The following is a 21778-nucleotide window of genomic DNA, read 5'->3' as shown; positions in this document are numbered from 1 at the left end:
ATGTCGTCATGAAACGGCGCCAATAATTATTTTTGGCCAACTTTTTATCAATAAGAGCATAATTTCACGGAAATCTCTAGAATCTATTCCATATATCAAGATGGTAATTAATAACGATTAAGTACGATTATGGACACTACGGTTCTGACGCTTACAATAATAATTTTAAAAAAAAATATGAGTTTAGGTATTATAATTCAAGAAAACTTACTGCATGTCAAGGCGACACAATACTCTAAAAAGTCGGAATCGTAACGACGTAAGTGAAGAAGACGTTTACAAAAATATGTGACGCGCGGCCCTAGCGTATTGGATGAACCTACGGTTGAATTTGCCCTAGCAATACTCAAAATAAAGTAGGAAGGCGTGTAAAAAAACATTGGACGCGCGGCCCGGCGTCTTGGACGGACCTACGGTCGAATATTAAATGGATTTTTCCTCGGGGTATATTTTAATTAATTCTGATAAACGTTAATAATAAAATGTCAGATCTTTCTGACTGAATCCCCGGGGAAGTTATTAATTCACCGTGTAGAAAAATAAAATCTGGTGCTTTTATGAATCTTAAATATAAATATCTCTCATCCCGTGGACATCCGTCTGAAAAATAAGATATTATATTTATGAAATCGGTGACTGAGTATCCCATGATGTTTTTATAATTTTAAATTGTTTAGGCAGTTTAGGTTCTAAAATTCACAACAATGTAGCATTATGTAAGTTTCTTTGTTCAGTTGGATAAAGAGTTGGTACGTAAAATTTACGTAAATGATAGATATATTTTATATATTCATCAATAAGTTGGTATAGTGATGATTAACATGTTTTGATAGCAATGTAGGATTGTACGTTCTATGTATAAGCAAACATACAATGTAGCTATGAAATTTGCGATATAATATATCTGAATTAAAAACAAATCACTTTGTTGTCAGAGTGGGTCGTATACTAAAGTTAGATATAGATTAACATTGGGAGAGGGATAAAAGAGTGAGGGGGGGACAAACCCAAATCGGCAGAAGAATAATTGATTCAAATATACAGTCAAAAACTTTTTTAAACCCACGTAAGTATTTGACCAAGCAAGGTGAGAGTCATCCATTCTCCTTCAAAAATCAAATCTTATAGGCGATAAGTCAAATGGAATTTCTCCTACGTATTATGTTATAAACTACTCCTTCATTAGCGATAATTAAGTCTGAAGTGTCATAATAAGATAATTCCATACAAATCAAATATTTATTGAAATGTTTGACTCGCGGTTAGAAAGTATTTTATAACAATATGAGTATCCTGTTCCATGATTAGCACGTATGCAGAATATACGCAGGTTTATTATCAATAACACATATAGGTACTTCTTGAAGTAAGTTTTGCACATCTTTCTCGATTGGTGAGTGGATGTGTTTTTCTCTTTCATTCTGTTGGCTAGGGTTCACCATTCTTATGAATAATAAAAACATAAAATTATTCATTTATTGTAAAAGTGAATCCAATTAAATTTGTTACCGCGGAATCAGATGGCAATAATTAACAAAAATGATGAAAAAACTGCGAACTAATGTTCTGTAAAGGATGGCGTTTTTTATACAACAGAAATAAAGAGTTAAGCATTTAATAGTTATATTCAATAAAAAATTGCGTCCGAAGTTAAACTGTCTGGCTTGCTGAAGTATGATTGTACCGATATGATAATACCGATTGCAGCGTGGTTGAAGACAGCTTGTGGCAAGAACTCATCTCGGCTTGAAATGCTACAAATAATCTTCCCGTCACTTCTAAAATAGCCTTGTCAATGTGGTCCCCAAGACAAAAGCCCGTGTGGATATTGTCATAGTGCAGGATCGGAAGATGCTTTTTGATTACTCACAGTTGCTCATCGTCCAGGATGACGAAATCGAGCGGATCCGTCGGTCACCAGCCAATAGGAATGCCTACTGTTCTGGACTGTTGTACAAGGAATGAAAGCTCCTTTAATGTGAACTCCTCAGGTTTTGTGATCCGATCGTAGTTGTGGCAACGTATGTGTCCAAAATTCCAGAATTTACAATCTAACCAATGCATAATGGTTAACGCGTGGAGGTGACACACACAGAAACCACAGATATAAATTAAGTAGAAAGATCCACACACCTTGTTAAAAATCCTTTATGTATCACTTTTTATAAAATAACATTACAATCAATTAATTACATTAGTTGAGATTCAACCTTGTGATAAAATAAAATATTTATTGAAAAGTCATTCTCCCAAAGGGCATGATCATTGGTAGATGAACCTACCTCTTGAAAAAGTTCAATATGATTAAGCCCAACTTCATCACATCATTTATATATTTTGCATTCACAAGGAACGAAATTTTCATCGCCAATAAATTAATAAAATGCTTGATCATTCACACGAAACACTCTTTTTATGTACGACACTTACAAATGTTATGTCTTTCGAAAATTCGTGTTATTTCACCAAAATTCTCGTGAAAATGGGATTTATGAAAAAAGTTGTAGTTTATAGCATAAAACAGTGGAGAAAATCCATTTGACTTATCGGCTATAAGATTAGATTTTTTAAGGAGAATGGATGACTTTCATCTTGCCTGGTGAAGTGCCTAGACGCGTTTAAAAAAGTATATTAGTGTATTTTTTTAATCAATTATTCTTCTGCCGATTTGGGCTTGTCACCCCTCCCCCCCTCACTATTTTGTAGTATCTGCACACTAAACATATCTTTTAGGAAAAGATGTGTACCTACTGTTAGATTCCATAAAAGAGCAAAATTTTTTCATACTAAAAATTACATTCTGAAAGCAGTTTTCACATTTCTAGTCAATGAACTAGACAGTAGCATATTTTCTTATACTTACTCCAAAGCTTTAAAGAAGCTCTAAAAAGAATTTGCGAGATAAAAAAATGAATATTTTAGCCTGCAGAAAATCAGAACTAGTTTTAAGGAGACACGCGAACAATTTTCCTGCTTAATAGACAATATTTTATTATGACAGCAACTTTTACGGTGAAACTATAGAAGATATGTAGACTTTTATAATAAATTAATGCAACACAATTTTCTAATTGCGAAATGTCAAACAATGCTAATTTTACCAGAACACAATGCTATCTCTCGGGAACTATCTCAGATCTGCACTTAAATTGTCCCATTGTTGCTAGTTACAGACGGTACCTACCAGGATGACATAAACATGAAACGGTGTCGGATTCTCACATAAATCACACCGTGCGATTGGCTTTTGGACTGGTTTCGTTTTTAATGCTTCCAAGCGAAAGAAACGTGACAGTAAATCGTCGGAGAGGACTGCTGCTGTAACCGGTTTGATGTTAGGGTGTTATTGTTAACCATAATATTGACAGGAAAGATTTATACCCAAAACTTAAAACTGAAATCTGTTTTGTAGAATTATTATTCGAGGTTTTTCTCTTGACAAAACTGATAGGTTATTTACTAATGAATTTGTCTCGCATTGTGGATATTGTCATCCGTTTAACAAAACAGTTTCCATATTAAAATTTCCTACAAATACCCATTAGAAACAATGCTGAGTTGATGTGAATCGCATCTGATCGCACGATCCGATCAGACATAACTGTTGTCATTGAGATAAAAAAAAATAATGCGTACCTAGGTATTTGAAGAAATTACGGCTTACCATTGGTAACCTACTTTACATAAGGAACGGAAAAGAAAGCTTCAGATGTTTCTAAAGTTTTTATTACTTTCCGCGATCTGCTGCTATATTTTTTAAGTATTTTTTTATTAATATAGACTAACGAAAACCTGTGAACAATTACAGAATGTTAGGATTTGAGAAGCTAAAAATATTTATGAAATTAGCTACTTAGTTAGACAAAAAATAATTAGAGACGATCTGAAACTTACATTTCGAATGAACAACGTTAGTAAACTTTAAAAACCAATATTCATATTTAGATCTGTCAATTTTTTTTACAAAAGAAATACACATTTTAAATACGGAATTACGGAATTAAAATAATTTTGGTACCCACTTTATATAGTGGGTATCATAAAAGTAAACGCAAAGTAGGTATCATACAAGCTTGTATGATATGATTTAATTAGTGGCAATTTTGAAAATAAAAAGTTAATTGAACTTATTTAACTTATTGTAACTTGAACAAATGTTTATAAGAAAAGGTTTTTTATGCATAGCACAAAGGATAACAAATTATTATAAGCAATAATTAGTCTTCTGAAATATCCATCCAAATTCATACCTAATTATTGCCTATAATAATTTACTATCCTTTGTGCTATGCATAAAAGACCTAGCCTTACAAACATTAGTTTATCATTATAAAAAATAATAATATTTGACAAGTCAAAATATTTCACCAACAGTTGTAGATATAATATGTCTCGCGCCATCTAGTGGGAAATTTAGCACTCACAAAGCCTTTCCTACAAAAATAAAAGTTGGTTGTTTACAGGTGAAAAAATATAATAAGCGGTAATTGTTGATTGAAGTACTAGTATATATTGAATTATTTGGCGTGTTGGAAATAAGCCGACGTAGCTCAGTGGTCCAGAGCACCTGACCGGACATCAGATGGGTGCAGGTTCAATTCCCGTCAGTGGCATTTATTTTTACTAGGGAGATATTTTCAATTTGTATGGATATTTCAGGAGACTAATTATTGCTTATAATAATTTGAACTTGAATGATTTCAAGCATTACGCAGGAATATTTCACATCACGAATGCATGCACCGACAACGGAAATTAGAATGTATACGATTATTGGATTATTGGCAAAATATGTCGATTATTGACATATGCCAATGAAAAATGTTGAAAAATTCTCAATGACTGTAATAAACAATGACCGAATAAAGAAAAAAATTAAAATGCCCTTGCTCAAACTTTATAAAAATACAGTACAAACGCAAATATTTCATTTTTGGGTACAAGCCAGTATTTTTAAATTTACCCCCTAAGAAATTTCAAATTCTATGATAATGTGCCCATTACGACTATTTACAAAAATCAACTGATATGATATTAACGTGCTCTCAAGCTCAACTAAAGAGAGTCAATAATTACTTAATGATAATCATTAGGAGCTTACGGCGATGACACGCCAACTTATAGAATCATAAGATCGTGGGGCAATGAAGGTCTACCTTCTCCGCTCCGAGCCATCTTCTTTTTTACGTTATGTAATAATTCTAAATTGTTAAAATAATGATGAGGAAATAGTAAAGCATACATCTAAAATGTCCAAAGCATTACAGCAACGCAATAAAGCAAGTATAGTGATCTAAACCATTAAAATAAAGTTTATGTAAAGTCACATTCTAACCGTCTTACTCGTAATAAATAAAACGCGGGGATAAGAACGGGGTAGTAGAAAACGTTACTCATAACCACGCGCATGCCGACTGCGTATACCGGCCGTGATACGGCAGTATTAGTTAGTAGTTGACAGATTTTTAAACCGTCTGAAATAGGAACGTATTACGATCGTCGTAAGACGGAGATGGCTGACTTTGTTAACAATCTGGTTGATTTTACAAATATCGATCGATCACGCAATAAAAATATCTTTAAAAAAATACAGTGTGTGGCAAGCCTACGCACGACGGAAGTGAAACTTTTAGTATTCTTCTCTCTCTCTTTTCATTTCATTATTCTTGTGCCACGAATGTTTTTCTCACTTCTATCTCGTCACTACTCATTTTTGACACTAAAACTCTGTTCCAAATCGAATAAACCACAATCAATCACGTATTTCACTCGTATTACACTCACCGCGCAGTACACGAAGCAAGCAGCTGATGCCTGGCGTGGCGTCGTTGGCTAGAGAGAGAGGAAAAGAAAGAAGAGAGAGAGAGAACGTTCGTCAGTGGCTCCCTCACCTCAGTAAGCGACTACGGTGAGAGAGCGACAGTGAACAGTGAGCGGTGGTGGGGGTCCCGTACCCCCACCACCAAATGATCACTGTTTTTCGTGACGGTCATGAGTCGGTTTTACTCCGGTCCTCGAAAATGCATGACGCGCGTAAAGAAGTTTCACTTCAAAAAAACAGTAATACCCATTTTCAGCAGCATTAGAGGAATATTTTAAATCGATTTACCAAAGCAAATATGGAACGCATAATCAAACTGGACAAATTTCGAAGCAATACAAAGCAGACCGGGTCAAACATCGCAAATGTCATCTGAAGAAAATTGAAGCTAGCAACACAACGCGAAATGCGAAAATTACCGCATTTTTAAGGTTTGTAACAAATTGTTTCCAATCTGAAAAAATCATGCATGAATATTATTATGAGTAAAGATTTTAACCCGAGCAGTATACGGCCCTCTTCTTCGTATGGCTATACCAACGCTGCAGCGGCGTATTAAGGAATCTTCATAATAAGACCATAACTTTTTAAGTAGCAGAAACGGAGCAGAAGCCATAAATGTCCAATTGACATTAAAGATGAGCTCCTGCCCATCATTGTAGATGGCCCTCTCCACAAATATGATAATATCGTCACTTCGCAGAAAATATTGTCGATTTCGCAAAAGTGTGCTTACTTCTGGAAATCTGCCAAGAAGGAACCCAAACATGATAACATTCCTCCAACATTCATAAAACCTAAGTTTGACGAATAGAAATTCTGCATCTTTTTTAATTGAGGTGAACAAACATGTGAAATACTAAGCTTTCATAAATTATTGTAATTTGATCGGATAGTCGTAAAACTTGAAAATGTCTTTTACGTAATAATGTGTCTTAATTTTGTATTCCTAAGTGCTCTAAAATTGTTTATTGAACCATTGTTCAGATACGTATGATACGGTATGATTGTGCATAATTATTGTAACAATGCGATTTTAAGTATAAATTATTATTCGTGCATAGAATAAGATCCACGATGGTAAGTAGAGATAAAATAATATAATGCAATCAACAAGAAAAATTTAATAATTTGACATAACTTACTAACTTATGAGGAACGGCCCTTTTCATAAAAAAATATAATTTGCATTTGAGACCAAAATACCCAAAAAAACTAAATAATTATTTTTACATCTAAAGATATAGTCAATATCTACTAGGAATATGTGCTATTATATTTATTTGTGTTTTAAATTATAATTTATAGGCCATTAAAGAATTCAATTTTTGATTTGATCTATTTACTACATAAATATAAAACACACAAATAAAATGATTAAAAAGGCATTTTGAATTATAAATGACCAATTTCCATTGGAACACATATTATTCATATATAAATTAAAAAATTTACTCAAAAAACACATTTTTATTTTTTTTCCATTAGGTATATTAACAAAGTAGATAAGGCTAGGCAAGATTATTTTTTTAATAATTAATAATTAACTCAAAAAAAGCGCCAAATTTGTCTCTAAAGACATGCAAATTCAATTCTTTTATGGCCTATATAACATCTACGGGCAGTTAGCGATATTTGTGAGCACGGTCAGAATTCCGTTTCAACTGAGAGAAACAAAAGTTGTTAGTCATAACTATAGACCTCATGAACTAATTATCTCCCTTTTTAGTATCAAAAGTTTATATTTCGACATTATCAATTTATTAGTATTTTTTACTTTTACGTTACCGTCTGACTTTTAGGAATTTCAATTCATAGACAGATTTGCCCGCGTATGTAAATTTGCACGGAGAAAAATGATCCTGTTAAAAAAGTGATAGCATGCCAATTTCTGATAAAATATTAGTCAATCAAAATATATCGAGAACACGTGTTCTTTTCCAATGATACTAAATGATAATAAATAATACTTTGTTAGGAACTCTGTCAATTCAATTCAATTCTTTGTCAGTCAGTAATGATTTGAGAAATTTTCAATAAATTAACAGTATTTTATAACAGTAAGTTTTATCCATGTGCATTATCAATATCGGTCTAAGCAGCAATCGATGTAAAATCGTAGGTAGTTACGCCTATCGCTCCGATATTGTATCTTAAGTTATCGATTTTACAGTACTAGGCCTCCTTGATACTGATTTTGTGCCACGCGCCTTGTCCCAATCGTGTCTGAGATTGTTACAGTAATGTGGACAGGTCATTCTTACAATGCACTCGTTACTTTTTCTGTCTCGCAATGAGCCACCTACATTACACGACTTACACACTTACATAAAAAATAGTATTATTACTTTTCAACTTTATATTCAATCGACTCCGGTTCTGCTCCTAGCGGTGGGTGAATTAGTCAGTGGTTCCGAACATTTTCGAAGTGACAAAACATGTTTTATTTTAAGAAACATTTGCGGAACACAATAAATGATAATTATGATATTACATCCATAATAAAAATATGCATGAACATACCAATGGTCGAAACATGCAGATAAAGGTGCCTAAAAGATAATAGTAAAACAGATATAGAGCAAAGACTTAAGGAGACGCGGACAACTAAAATTGCTAGCGTAAAAGAGTATTTTTGAGATAGGAACGAAGCTTATACTAAACAATTAAGGCTGAAAATAATGATTACTGAGTAACTCTCGGATTTCGGGAAGTTAAAACAAAAGTTAAAAGTGACGTAAAACCAGGAGTTAAATTGATTGAAAAACGCATTTTGGTGAAATTTAACTTAGAAACAGACGGCCCTTAGGGCCGTCTGTTTCAACGCTAGCTATAGTAAAAGTAAGAATAAAAGTAAATGCTAAAGTTAAATTTCACTGAAAGTGTGAAGTTTTTTTTATATATTGATAAGATTTTCGCATTATTTAACTCTCAGAAATAGCTTTGCAATACTCGTACAAAGTAAATTAGCGTCCATTCACTGTATCTGTTTTAGGTCACTAGAACGATATTTGCCTAAGCTCACCAATTTTATAAAAATCCACAGATACCGTCAATACCAAATAAATAAATACCAACCCAACAAACCGATTTTTTCATTTGCCCGCATGCAGAACTAACCTTAGGTAAAACCACTTTAATGTGTGCAGTAATTTAATTAACAATATCAACATTTTATTTTATTTTAATTTTTATAGGTTTTACGCTCAGGTGGGCTTTTACATGGATTTTAAAAACAGAATATACCTAGTGAGCTATCGAAAATTTTACAAAAACAATTATTGCATGATATGACAGTAATAAACTAAATATTAAATAATATTAGTAAAACTTGGAACAGTAAAATAAAATAATATAGAAACTATAACAATACTACATATAAGACAAATCACTAAAACTACATTACCAACGCTACTCTAATTTGTAAGATTCAACAAACTGCTGGTATATAAATGGAGTCAATTAATAAAAACCCTTACTTGTTGCCCAAATCATGCATCCTATTGGTTAGTGAGTGTGTCTAATAGTTGGTTGTGTATGTATTGCAGAAGAATTTTATATATATTTGTCTTGTATTCCTAGTCGGCACATGGAATTTAATAGTGGCAACAATGGCAGGACTGTCAATTAAATTGCTAACACAGCTAGGTCTGACATAATTCTCCTGTCTGACAGTGTTATGAGATTCAATTGATTCATCGAACCAGCATGATTAATGTATTCAATATTGATTGATTTAAAAACACCTCGCTGTTTCTCATAAACTATTCACCTAACAGATGATGGAGATGTTTACGATGGAGTTCCCAGTGGTATAATAATAATTTGCCGCTTTGATAATGTCGCGAGACACTAGTGTTTGAAAGAACACAGTTTAAGAAGCACTGTTTTAAGTAAAAGCGCTATAATATTCCCAGCACGAAGACGTACGGGCGCAACGTCCGATATCGTGGGACAATTTATTCGTTAGCAGCTTTTCACTTTGCGGTATCTCCTCATCCTCGTACCCCCCCCCCCCCCCCCCCCACCCCGCACTGGTTTATAGGGTAATATGCAACAGCCAACAGCTGAGTCACTAAGGCATTGTCCATACGAGAAAGTTCTAAGTGATTACTACGTCGCTCTGGTGACTTGATTGTCAATGAAGATCCTCCAATTCCGGGAACTATAAATATCCAAAGAACGATATTGATTGATTGACGTCATTGCGTCTTTCGTTTTCTATATTCATCTTAAAATAGCCTTATTGGTGGTCATCGACCTTGTTGGTTTGTGTTGCATCATTGCCATCTTTGGGGATGCTGTGTGTAGGGTCTTTTTAGTGACGGACTTATGAATCCGTATCTCCCACCGCGGTGCAAGTCGATGGGTCGAGAGTTCGGCTGGAAAGGTCAAAAGGTCTACCTCAACCAATCTCTCCCGATCCGGCCCATCACGCAGTGGGTGGGCAAAAGCATCAGTTGTCAAAAAGCATAATTGGTTCCCGGGGCGGCGGTACCCATGACCCTTCTTCAAAATTATATGATTGTTGCTACCTATATATTTTGTAAAGGACTATGTTAAATTAATTGAAAGAGTTTTGTTTTAACGGTGGCAAATGTATTTTCTATTTTTCATAAATATAAATATAAAATTAATAAAAACTTAAAACTAAATGGTAAAATGTTTTATACAAATGTTTGCACTCTGCCGAGTTCGTCATGATAGAAGATAAGAGGAAGAGGGATGGGATGGGAGCATTGGCTAGGGAGGAAGTACAGGTACAATCATTAGTACGAGGACCAATCAGGAATCAAATCCTTCAAGAGCACCGAATCAAATGAGATCTATCAGATATTAAATAGCCCATAGATAGCCATTAGATAATAAATGGAGTTTATGGATACGTGATAGATATAATTTCGGTGTTTAAAGGAGACGGGAAGTGTTGAGGAGTTGATGTTTAGAAAGGTGCTCCGTATGAGCCGGAAGGCCTGGCCGCTGGGTATCCACCTCCACCACCGCCGGAGCTCTTCTGTTCGTATTGCGCTACCTGCAGAGCCTGGCGGACATGTTCCAGATCGATACCGACCACCCTTGAGCTGTAGGACGGCACTCCATAGGAAGAAGAGGGGACTCCGTAGGAAGAAGAGATTCCTCCACCTCCGTGTCCGCCACCGCCGCCGCCACCTCCGTGTCCGCCACCACCTCCGCCAGACTGAGACTCTTCACGCAGCAGGATCTGCTTGATCTGCTCGAGCAGCTGCTGGTCGACCTGCTGGCCCTCGGAGGTCTGGTAGCCGGAGCTGACGGACTGGTAGGAACCGCCGCCCAGGAGACCGCCGCCGCCGCCGCCCCCGATGAAACCACCTCCGCCACCGCCACCGCCATGGCCACCACCTCCGCCACCACCGCTAGGCCTGTTGTAGTTGTAGCCTGGCGGTTCTGCGACGGCGCATCCGGCCAGCGCCAATACGGCGCACTAAAGGACAATAAAACAACAAACATTAGAATACGTACACAAGATTTATTAAGACAAAAGTACAACAACAGTTTTAAAATATTCAGCGAAGTTCAACAATAAAAAAATAACACCAATTCAGATACACACGGAAGGTACCAGGTTAAAAAAGCAATAGAAATTAAAGGATACTGTTGTTTCATAGTGCTTTCACTCAAACGACGTATTCAATTCCGTAAGTCTAAACTAAAACGTAGCGCGATGTATAATTTAAAAAACAGACCCACCAAACTAGATATACATAATAAATATGCTCCAAAGATAAAGATTCAAATAATTGAGCAGTGAATATAAGTAGGTATAAGGACATTTTCAAGAGCAGCAGTATTTTGTGTAAGAGATTGATCAAGGTGGATGGTTTCAGCAATGGAGCTCCAATTAAATACTATTATATCATATACTCTGATAGATAAAGGAGTAGAAGACAGAAGAGCGAAATAATTCTTCTTGCAGTATATATAAGTGAACAGCAAACGGAATGACCAAGAGCAATAATTCATAATAAACGTTGTAAAAGCAAGATGGATTTTGATAGCTTCAGAAATTGGAAAGGAAGCCAACGATGGGTAAGTTATAGCCTCCTTTAGACACAGATGCTATAAGGATATACCGGTTATTTTATACAGAAGACGACGATCCGTGTTAATCGTGAGAGTAAACAAAGATTAATAACATCAGGTTTTTATCAAAAGCTTAGCAGGTCAAAACATCGATTAGATAACGCCGTTGTAACTTCACGACACTAATTTTTCATGAGATTTAAAGGCTAGTCTGCTTTTGAAATGATAATATTTTATTATTTATCAATATTGAATTTCTGATGGGAGCTAAAAATTTTCTAATTGAAATTACGATTGAATTTATTGCTTTGACATCAATTTGTACCTCATTAATATGGAAAAGAGATGATCAAAAACAAATTTAATCAATTCGGTAGCCAGTTGTGACTTAATTGATAGATTTGTATGTTGATTAAAACAAGAAACAATGAATGTTTTATTAACCGTCAATACTTGTCAACTACATAATTGTATTATAAGATGTGTTGATAAAACTATCAGTGGAAGGAAGTAGTTTTTCTATTTCCATTCTAAAATTCCTACGATTTTGGAATAATTTAAGATATTTTAATACTTTAAAAAGAAATTTGCATTAAAATTGATGATAGAAGAATTCAAGATAATTGAATGATTAACGAAATTTCAAAGTGTCTCATAAGAGAGCTGGATAATTAAGTCAAATTCATCATGAATTTAAACACATTTGTTTCTGAAGAAATTATATTTAAAATTTTAGGTCAGTAAAGATTGCAATTCATTACAGTTAAGTAGGATGTCGTAATGGATAATTAGACGAACAACATGATCATTAAAATCTCTTCAACGCCAAGAAGCAGGTATTTCGAAATCTAATCAGAGTCCTAGATGGAGTTTGTAGATCCAATTGCTCCCATGAATAGTAGATATGTTTTACGGTGTAGTATTCGTAATGATGATGACTGCGGGATGAGATGAATCGGCAAATATTATTATGTCCAGTAGAAGCTGTATAAAGTGAAAGGTACTCTACAAAATGGACCGGAGAAGATGAGATGACCTCTCGAAGCGGCTTCTCGCCTCGGTTGTGTGTTGGGTTCGGTTGGAGAAGGGAGAGAGGGAAGGGGCTAATGATGGAGGAAGAGCCTGCACCGACGATAGAACAGATAAACGAATGACGATGAGAAAGTAATGTTACCCACGAAAGGTGATTGCGACATAATCTATTGTTTTTGTTTTCATGGGAACTACGCGCCGGAATTACGTATGTATCTTACAACAATTTATTTGCTTATTATTCTCGCGGATTGCGATAAATCTTATTTTTTTATTAATACATAGTTTAATTGTGCTAGGCAAATTCTAATTACACCAGAAATGTGATGAACGTTCACAGCGGAATAGTTTTATGTGTAATTTAAAGCCTTCCATAAAAAAGTTACTTAACTATTTGAGTAGTTTATAAAATGCATGTTAACGTTTTCAGTAATATTTTTCAAAACAATGTTATTCACTTGGTAATTACCTCAAACTATAATTTGTAACTTTTCGCGTTTCTGGGTAAATTTTCTTTCGGATATTGGTAGTAAAAATTGATAGAAGGTATATCTATTCTACAAAATTGGTGTGAGCGAAACGTGTTAAAAAATAGAAGTTTTGTGTAAGAGATAAAATTGTCGTTATGACAAGTTGATACAAACTAGAGTGCTTGTTTATGAATTTTTGGTTCCATGCCATAAAAAACTTATTAATACGAAACATATTTTATGCAATGTTCGGAAAAAAAACTTGTTAGTTTATGATCTTTTAAAATATACCGAGACGAATGAATGCCAAAATTTTCAGCGAGTATAATGTTAACAACATATTGAATTAAATCTAAGCTATATTATGTAACGAAAAATAATATATAAGTGGTGATAAACGGTTTAAAACAATAAATATCCATCAATTAAATTAGTAAATATTTTAATTTTTTTTTATAAAACAAACAATATCTATTTACGTGTATCTGATCAACATAATTCGAGAGAATAAATATCACTGCACGAATTTTTAGCTGTTTTCCGGTAAATTGTGGGAAAGCAACATAAACAATGCACGCAATTTCTAAATATTTTGATTTACAACGACAAGAAACGTTGATACATCGTGTGCTGTGTGAAATTAATAGATATATTCAATCATTTCTCACATTTCCGTGTATTGCTTCTTCATAATTGTATTTTTTGCAGGAATAGATTTGAAGAAGAAAATAACCAACAACAAAAAGTAACAGAAAAACTTTCATCGCCTGCTTAAACGAAAATAATTAACTAATGACCGTGAATTGGATTATTTCATGTGAGAGAATTATTTTCCGGTAAGTAAGTACGCAAATCTATTTATGTTAAAATTACCGTTTGTTTAAAGTTTAAAAAATACTCTCAAAAACACTCATTGAAACACACATAAAAAACATCTGTAACACGGCAACACTGATAAACTCGAAAAACGAACACTTTTTCAAATATTTTTCGGCAATAAATTCAAATATTCGACAATCTTTTTAGTACCTACCTAAAAAAACAATATCTAGGTGGGTGTATTTACGAAAAATTAAAAAAAATATATGGAACACTTATTTTTTTTAAATATGACAATTTATTCAGCGAACGAATTTTGGCGGGAAACTGGAGAACTTTAAAACGAAGAGATTTTTTTAAAAAAGCACTGAAAAGATCTGTTGAAAAACACTGAATTAAATTTATCTTTTATTAACCGTTTTTTTTATATATTTTATGATGAGCACAACGAAATATTATTTGTTAGATGTATATTTTTGTTTGTTAGTATGGAATCTAATAAACTGTAAAATTATCACTTACCGCTAAGAAAGTATTCATGTTGTTTAGGCTGATTAAACACCGAAATGTCGGGGTGAGAGTGCGATATTGTGGAAGTGAGAATGCCTTTTATAATGGTGGATCTTCTTGAGAACTGGGGGGGCTCGCCTCCCCGCCATATTGCTTTTGTCATGCGTCCGTACGACATTCAAAAATCTGCCCTACCAATACGAGCAACAGCGCAAGCGCGCGGAAAGTGTTGCCAGCAGCGAAATATTGCCACTGAGTAAAAAAGAACCACAAAAATTAAGGCTACTCGCAAGCAATCAATAAAATATTTGAGTGGGTACCTGCTTGCTTTCTTTGGGATTATTGTTATATTTGCCCCGTGGAGTTTTGTCATTAGCAGGTAGGAGATATAATTATTTACACGATAAATACATTTGTAAATGCATTTTTTAATTAAATACGTTTTTCGGCATCTTGGATAACTAAGCATCATGTCGTGTCGTCTTTTATTTCGTAATAAAGTAATAATATTATTTGATGATGGATCAAAACAACTCTAGAGTGGAATCGTTACGATGGCCAATATTTTACTTGCCTTGATAAACTGGCCGAAAAAGCATTGCACAAAGAACTTGCATTCTATAATTTTTAATCCACAAATAAGTTGGTCAAGGTTCACGTTCACCCTAATAGCGTAGGAAGTCATAATCAGCGGTTAAGATATCTTTTCAGTGATGAGGGCCTCACAAATCTTCCACACTATAGAGTAATTTATCCAGAAATAAATCCTTTAATCTTCTCACATAAAAAGATTATATTCCAACTTCATCCCAAATAAAATTTGTATTTCAGCAGGACTGGGTGGATTGCTATCAATCACTCTATTTTAGGTTGGCTGTGATGTGTGTTATTCCTGCGTATTTTCACTGTGAACGGTGGAACTCATGGAACGATTTGTGTTTCCTCCATCCTACAACATGGGTCTCTTCAAGACCCATGTTCACTCCTTCCTCTCCTCAAAAAGACCCTCCACACAGCATCCCAAAGATGACATAGGGAAGGAGTCAATGTAAAAAATATATCATTATGAGAGTTGTGGATAGCTTAATTTGAAAGTGTTACATAATTTGTAGGATTTGTCTGCCATACAAAGAATGCCGCAATATCATCACATAAGTCCATTGTTTTTTTTAATAGAAACCGAATAGAATACGCAGAAAAATATTCATTACACAAGTTATATTGGACAGCCTTTTTATGGCTTATGAAATGACGAAACTAAAATATGTAATAACTGAATGAATAAAATTTCAATGAATATGAATTCAAATGAATAAAATTTCACTTGGATACAAAAGATTGGCGAAGTAGTTATTAGGATTCTGTTTCGATATTTTTAGCAAATCCATAAAGGTTTTTATTTATTTAGTATGCATTAAATATAATGTTTCTTTTATAGGAATTTGATCATTTTCTGAAAAGATACATTATTAAAAATAAAATTTGAAATTTCATTTTATACATTTTATTACGCTATTTGCATATAAACACTAGGCTTCGTAATAAGAACAACTAAAAACTTTAATTCTTTACAAGCCATTAAACTATTATACGTATCTCTAGTAAGAAGTCTAATTGAATATAACTCAGTAGTTTGGTCTCCATCTTATAAAATTCACATTAACAACATTGAGCGAATACAAAAAAAAATTCTACGTTTTATAAATTTTAAATTAAATATCCCTGTCGAAGACTTAAAATACAATTTCTTATTAAATACTCTAAAAATACATACATTAGAAGATAGACGTAAAATAAACGATTTAACGTTCTTATTCAAAATACTTAACTCTAAATTCGACTGTTGTGAACTCCTGCAACTTATAAACATACATACACCCACAGTAACAACACGACAAAATACAATATTCTACAGCAGCACACATAAGCGTAACTACATTGCCCACTCTCCGATACAACGACTTCACACCATGGGAAATCATTACTTGGGTGATGTTGACATATTCAATACCAACTTGGCAAGTTTTGTGGATCATTTAAAACATTTATTTCAACAATACTCCTAAACACATCATGTAAACCAACAAATAGCTGTAATTTTCTGTTTTTGTTTCTTGTGTTTGTATGACTTGTTGCATAGCTTTTATCAAATGTAATTTTATTCTTATTTTTTATGTTTGAAAGTATTTGTCAAATTAAAATTATACTACCAACCATGTAAAAGCCCTCTGGGCGTTAAATAAATAAAAAATAAAAATAAACAAAGAAAATAATATTTTTAAAAAAGAAACTGTGTTAACAAATGCTTGTATATCCTAATCTTAACCTCCTCAGACCCATCGTCTCCTGTGGGCAACATAAAAAGTGTACGGAAACGTACCGATTCTATAACAAGTTTCTCGTTAACTCTTTAAGTTTTTCTGTTCTAAAAAAATATATGTTATTTTTTAAGATAATATTCATACATTTGTCATGCCGAAACGTCAATTATATGAAATTCCTTCTATAGAAAAAATCGCAAAGTAAGCTCAGAAAATTATTAAAAACAAGTTTTGTTCTGTTATTTAATATGTTCTAGGCACGAAAAAAATCACACTGTATCTTTAAATGCAACTAAAGCATTTGTCGAAAGATCTTTTCTCTTTTTCAAACGAGTCATGTTTTATTAAATATTTTCACAATTTTCGAATAATTATTATCGTTTTTTTTTTTAAATATTAACGCGCTCCCTCTAACTTTCGTATTTACATATCTCCCTTTCAAACCATTTTTCGACGCTTACTACGGAGCTTTAATAGATGCAAATTAGTGTTTGAACAGTTGATCATAAATGTCAATGATATGTTTAAAATGATTTGGTTTTCAAACAATTGATAATACAACGCGGTTGTATGGTATTTTCAAATAGTAGGTACTTTTTGCTGGTTCAGAAATTGATAAGTTTATTGTATTTACTATATTTTTAACTTAACTGTTATTATGTGTACTTTTTAGTGTTCTAATATTTTTATGTTATAAAATGAAATTCATAATTTTTTTTTTAAATTGTCATTCCGGGAGAAGACATACTTCTAATATATCTCTCAACTTTGCAAAAAGGCAGTACATAGACATACGATTTTAAGTTAAGTTGTAAACACTTTTTTTCCCTGGGTCCGAGGAGGTTAACTATGAAGCCAATAACCTTTTTTTCTCTTCCATCTATCTATCTTCTTCTTCCATAATAAAAATAGATGTGGAGTGAGGATTTGTTTTTTTAATACAAATTTACAGTTTTATTCAAAACAAAAGAAAGGTAACTGTTTACATGAGATTTATAAATATACTCCATTCCTTTTTACCACCCCTTAAAGCACAATGTTGATACTTCTTGATGAAATTTTGCACACTTGACGTTCAAAATAAGAGGAAAGTTAGTATTTAAATCTGATTTCGAAAACAAGGGAGCCGCCAGAGAATTCATTCTAAATGAAAACTGGTTCGTCGTGAATTTTGCAAAGCCTTTCCATCTGGAATTTCTGGGGTAACGCAACTATTTTCAGCTTACAAAATTATTTCCATTATGAGCTACAATTCAAAATGAAACATAGACAAATGGTAGATACTCTTAGCATCGCTCTGGTGAAATGCCACTGTTTAGTATTGAAACACTATTTATGAAAACTTTATTAAACACGGTTATTCCAACAACCGGTTCCTACCTAAATTGCAATTTCGCTTGTTTTTATTCAATTTTCTAAAGGAACTTACCTTCGAAAAAAGAAACAAAAAGATTTGAAAAATAGAAGGCCAAAGGCTTATAAGTGTCTTTTGTTATAATTGATGTTGTTTTCGTCGTTGCATATCGTTACGTATTTGTCGCCCCCTCGTAATAATTATCGGAAAACAGTATATTTTATCAGCCCCAATCATCATACATTAAATTTTGTATATTATCGCGAGGGATAAAAAACCGTTCATGTTGTGAAACAATAAATATTTGTGAGACAAAAACTGTTCGTTTTGCGAACCAATATTAGATGTACATTACAAACTATAGTGCTCACAGAACATTCAAGATCAACTTCCAATTGAAGCCACAACATTTACAATGTAAAGACCTCCTTTCCCACTCCTATTTTCCTTGTGATAAACACGATTGTTTATTATTATTTTCTCGTTAAATGAAATACTATTTTAGAAATTAGATTAAATTGTCTTTGAAATATTTGCATTTGAAAAAAAAACATTGTTCTTTCTAATAATTTTTTTTTATTATCAAACATGAAAATATTATCAAAAAACTTACCAGGACATTTTTACTCGGAACGTCCATAATTTTGAAAGAATTCGATATTCCTTTTGTGCAGGTAATAAGTAATAAAACTGTCACTTATTACACCATTCATACAATAAAAAATATTACTTTCAACTGTCAATGAAAAAATGCCGCCAATTCGTAATTATGAACTTTGACAATTTTTTAAATTTTATCCATGAAATAATGTATAAATATTTAATACAAACTGTCAAGAATAATTATTTATCTTTCAAATGGCGAACATATCACATATCTACGCATTATAGAAAAAAAAGATAAAAATAGTTTTATAATGTATTGACGCCCCGGTCAGATCTGTCCTTCAGAAGCTATAATGGAATATGATGTTTGTGGCTAGTAATGTCCTTCCGAGGCCTGAAGGGTTAAATGTTCATTTGTGAAGAGCTAGCTAGGTAGGTACTACCTGATCTTTCCCATCTCCTTCCCCTTTCTCCTTTCTGCCTTCCAACACATCCCATCTGGAGATACATATCCTCAGCTCTGGGAGTAGTTGGGACTATAGTGTTGGGAACAAATAACACCTATTAAACACACTACGATCTACCAAGTATTTCGTTTTCATTTTCTCACTAAGGTCAAGGACACCTGAGCGTTCTTTAAAACTTAAATCACAAATTTTAATGTCATCAGGTACATTTTCAATGCACAGTAAACTTGGTCGAAGTCCCTACTTTGGTGGAACTGGTTTTACTTATATTTTATTTATAATAATTGAAGGTTTAAAATAAGATTTTTATTTTATTATTACGTGGTTATTAAAGACACGGTTAAAGGTTAAATGCTTGTATTGTATATGTCGAAAATAAAATTTTAAAAAATATTAAATAAAGTTTAAATTTCACTCTTCAATGACATTAACATATCAGCTACATTTTTCATATTAAATCTGCCTTCGTGGGAAGCGTTACAAGTCCTTACCTTATGTTTATTTTTTTAATACGTATGTTATTCTCGATTGCCACAATGGAATCTTAATGCGAGTCAAAACATGAATCTAAGAACTATAATAATAACAAAATTCAAATTATATATAATGTGGGATCGATAGGCGTAACTACCGATGATTTTATACCGATTTCCCGAGCACGGTCGCGCTGTCGATACCCCAGACCGATATTGATAACACAATTAATTGGAACTTGATATACGCTGGCAACACTGGCGCATCTCGATGAAAGTTAAAAAATACTAATAAATTGACAACTTTGACTTGAAATATTAACTTAAACATACATTGGCAGTCAGCATGTACTTCCTGACACAAATTAACGATAAAGGGAGTTAATAAACGATATAACGATAACTAACAACTTTTAGTTCTTGAAGCTAGAACGGAACCAATTTATTGCGTCCTTGATGAATCAATGAAGTCTGTGGATCGTGTATACGATTTCTTTCAGTTCTAAGAGCTTAGCTAGTTCACCACATTCATTAATAATCCAATTACTTTGCATAACGAACGACATTATCCGAAAAGTTGAGCATATTGATAGCTTATCCGACACCTTGGATGCCACGCTAAAAGCAGCGGCGCTTTTGTACACTGACTATCGAAATCATATTATGACTGTGCTCGCAAATATCATAGATGCAAGGAACATTAAGTCTTTAAGGATTTGGATTAGAGTACCAGATGCGTCGGTTTTTTTTAAATTTTCTGCATATTTATCTCGTTAATATGTTCATTGAGAATTGTTGATATAATTTTCTTAAATGATTTAATATCACAATAAGGTTTTTATGCTTCAATAAGTTAAACCAAATTAATTGAATATGTATTTCAATTCAATTAAAATAGATCAAATGGTGAAATTATTTTTCAGTCATCAAAGTGACAGAAGAAACCTAATCATTATCAATCAGTTAAAAGCACTTGTAGAACAAAATCATCCAATCAGTTTCGCCAGCAAAAAACCTTCACCGCCCACTTTTTTTTTACAATCGTGTGCTCTAAAGAGATTGCCGCCGAGTTACGCATTCTAAAGATAAATACTTTGAGTACGTAATCCGGTTTTTTTGTACTAGCTTACCTACTAACATTTACTAAAAAAAATGTGCAAAAACTTTTATCCGTTTTTTTTATATTTAGAACTCACAAGAACGCCACTATCTGCACTGTGTAAAGGCAGGGGAACTCTGACACCACCCAGTAGGGCAGGATTGTGAGGCAGATTAAGGTAAGGGCTGTATGAAGGAATTTATTAATGAGAGTCTTGAAGAAAGAAAGAAAAAACAGATGTTGGTAGCTCATTCCTAAAACGAGTTCGAAACGTTTCGTAGTCGAAGAAACAACTCATTTTCATGAAGCCACCATCAACTGTGAATTGGTGTTCCGATCGGGTCTGTCAATCAGACGGACCGCCCTCCATTGGCAGTTAAATGTCATAAAAAATTGATTCAAACTAACTTACCATTCCGCCGTTTCACCGACAAACAACTACGCCTTGGTACACGCTCTTTGCTTTATTCACAGTCTCATACACACTCTTCTGTTATTCTGACTCTTGACATGGCCCGACTTAAGTATTTGGTTCACTTGATCGTTCCATGTCTTCCTCGGGCGTTCCGGACTTCTTTTACCATTCAAATTCGAGTCATTTATTCTCCTTACACTCCTTTCTTCGTTCATGCTCAAAAATAAATATAATTTTTTCAAACTAGATAAAATTACCTCTTAGATTTTTGTGTTTAAAACTTGAAACTAGATAAAATTACCTCTTAGATTTTATGTTTAAAACTTGAAAC

At 33.4% G+C, this 21778-nt stretch overlaps 1 protein-coding gene across 1 annotated transcript; it reads right to left on the bottom strand.

Moving 5' to 3' along the window:
• Positions 1 to 10480: 10480 nt before the first annotated feature.
• Positions 10481 to 14851, bottom strand: LOC149426032 (uncharacterized). The gene is made up of 2 exons (XM_089645572.1): positions 14725 to 14851; positions 10481 to 11282 (listed from the first exon to the last, which is right to left on the bottom strand). Exons 1-2 carry the CDS (start codon positions 14740 to 14742, stop codon positions 10764 to 10766), a joined length of 537 nt encoding a protein of 178 aa, XP_089501698.1. The 5' UTR covers positions 14743 to 14851; the 3' UTR covers positions 10481 to 10763.
• Between the last annotated feature and the right edge of the window lie 6927 nt (positions 14852 to 21778).

This window comes from Hesperophylax consimilis, chromosome 2 (genome assembly GCF_061612785.1).
Source record: "Hesperophylax consimilis isolate HC1 chromosome 2, BYU_Hcon_1.0, whole genome shotgun sequence".
Taxonomy (NCBI): domain Eukaryota; kingdom Metazoa; phylum Arthropoda; class Insecta; order Trichoptera; family Limnephilidae; genus Hesperophylax; species Hesperophylax consimilis.
The sequence above is the reverse complement of the archived record's forward strand: the minus strand, read 5'-3'. Positions and strand labels throughout refer to the sequence as shown.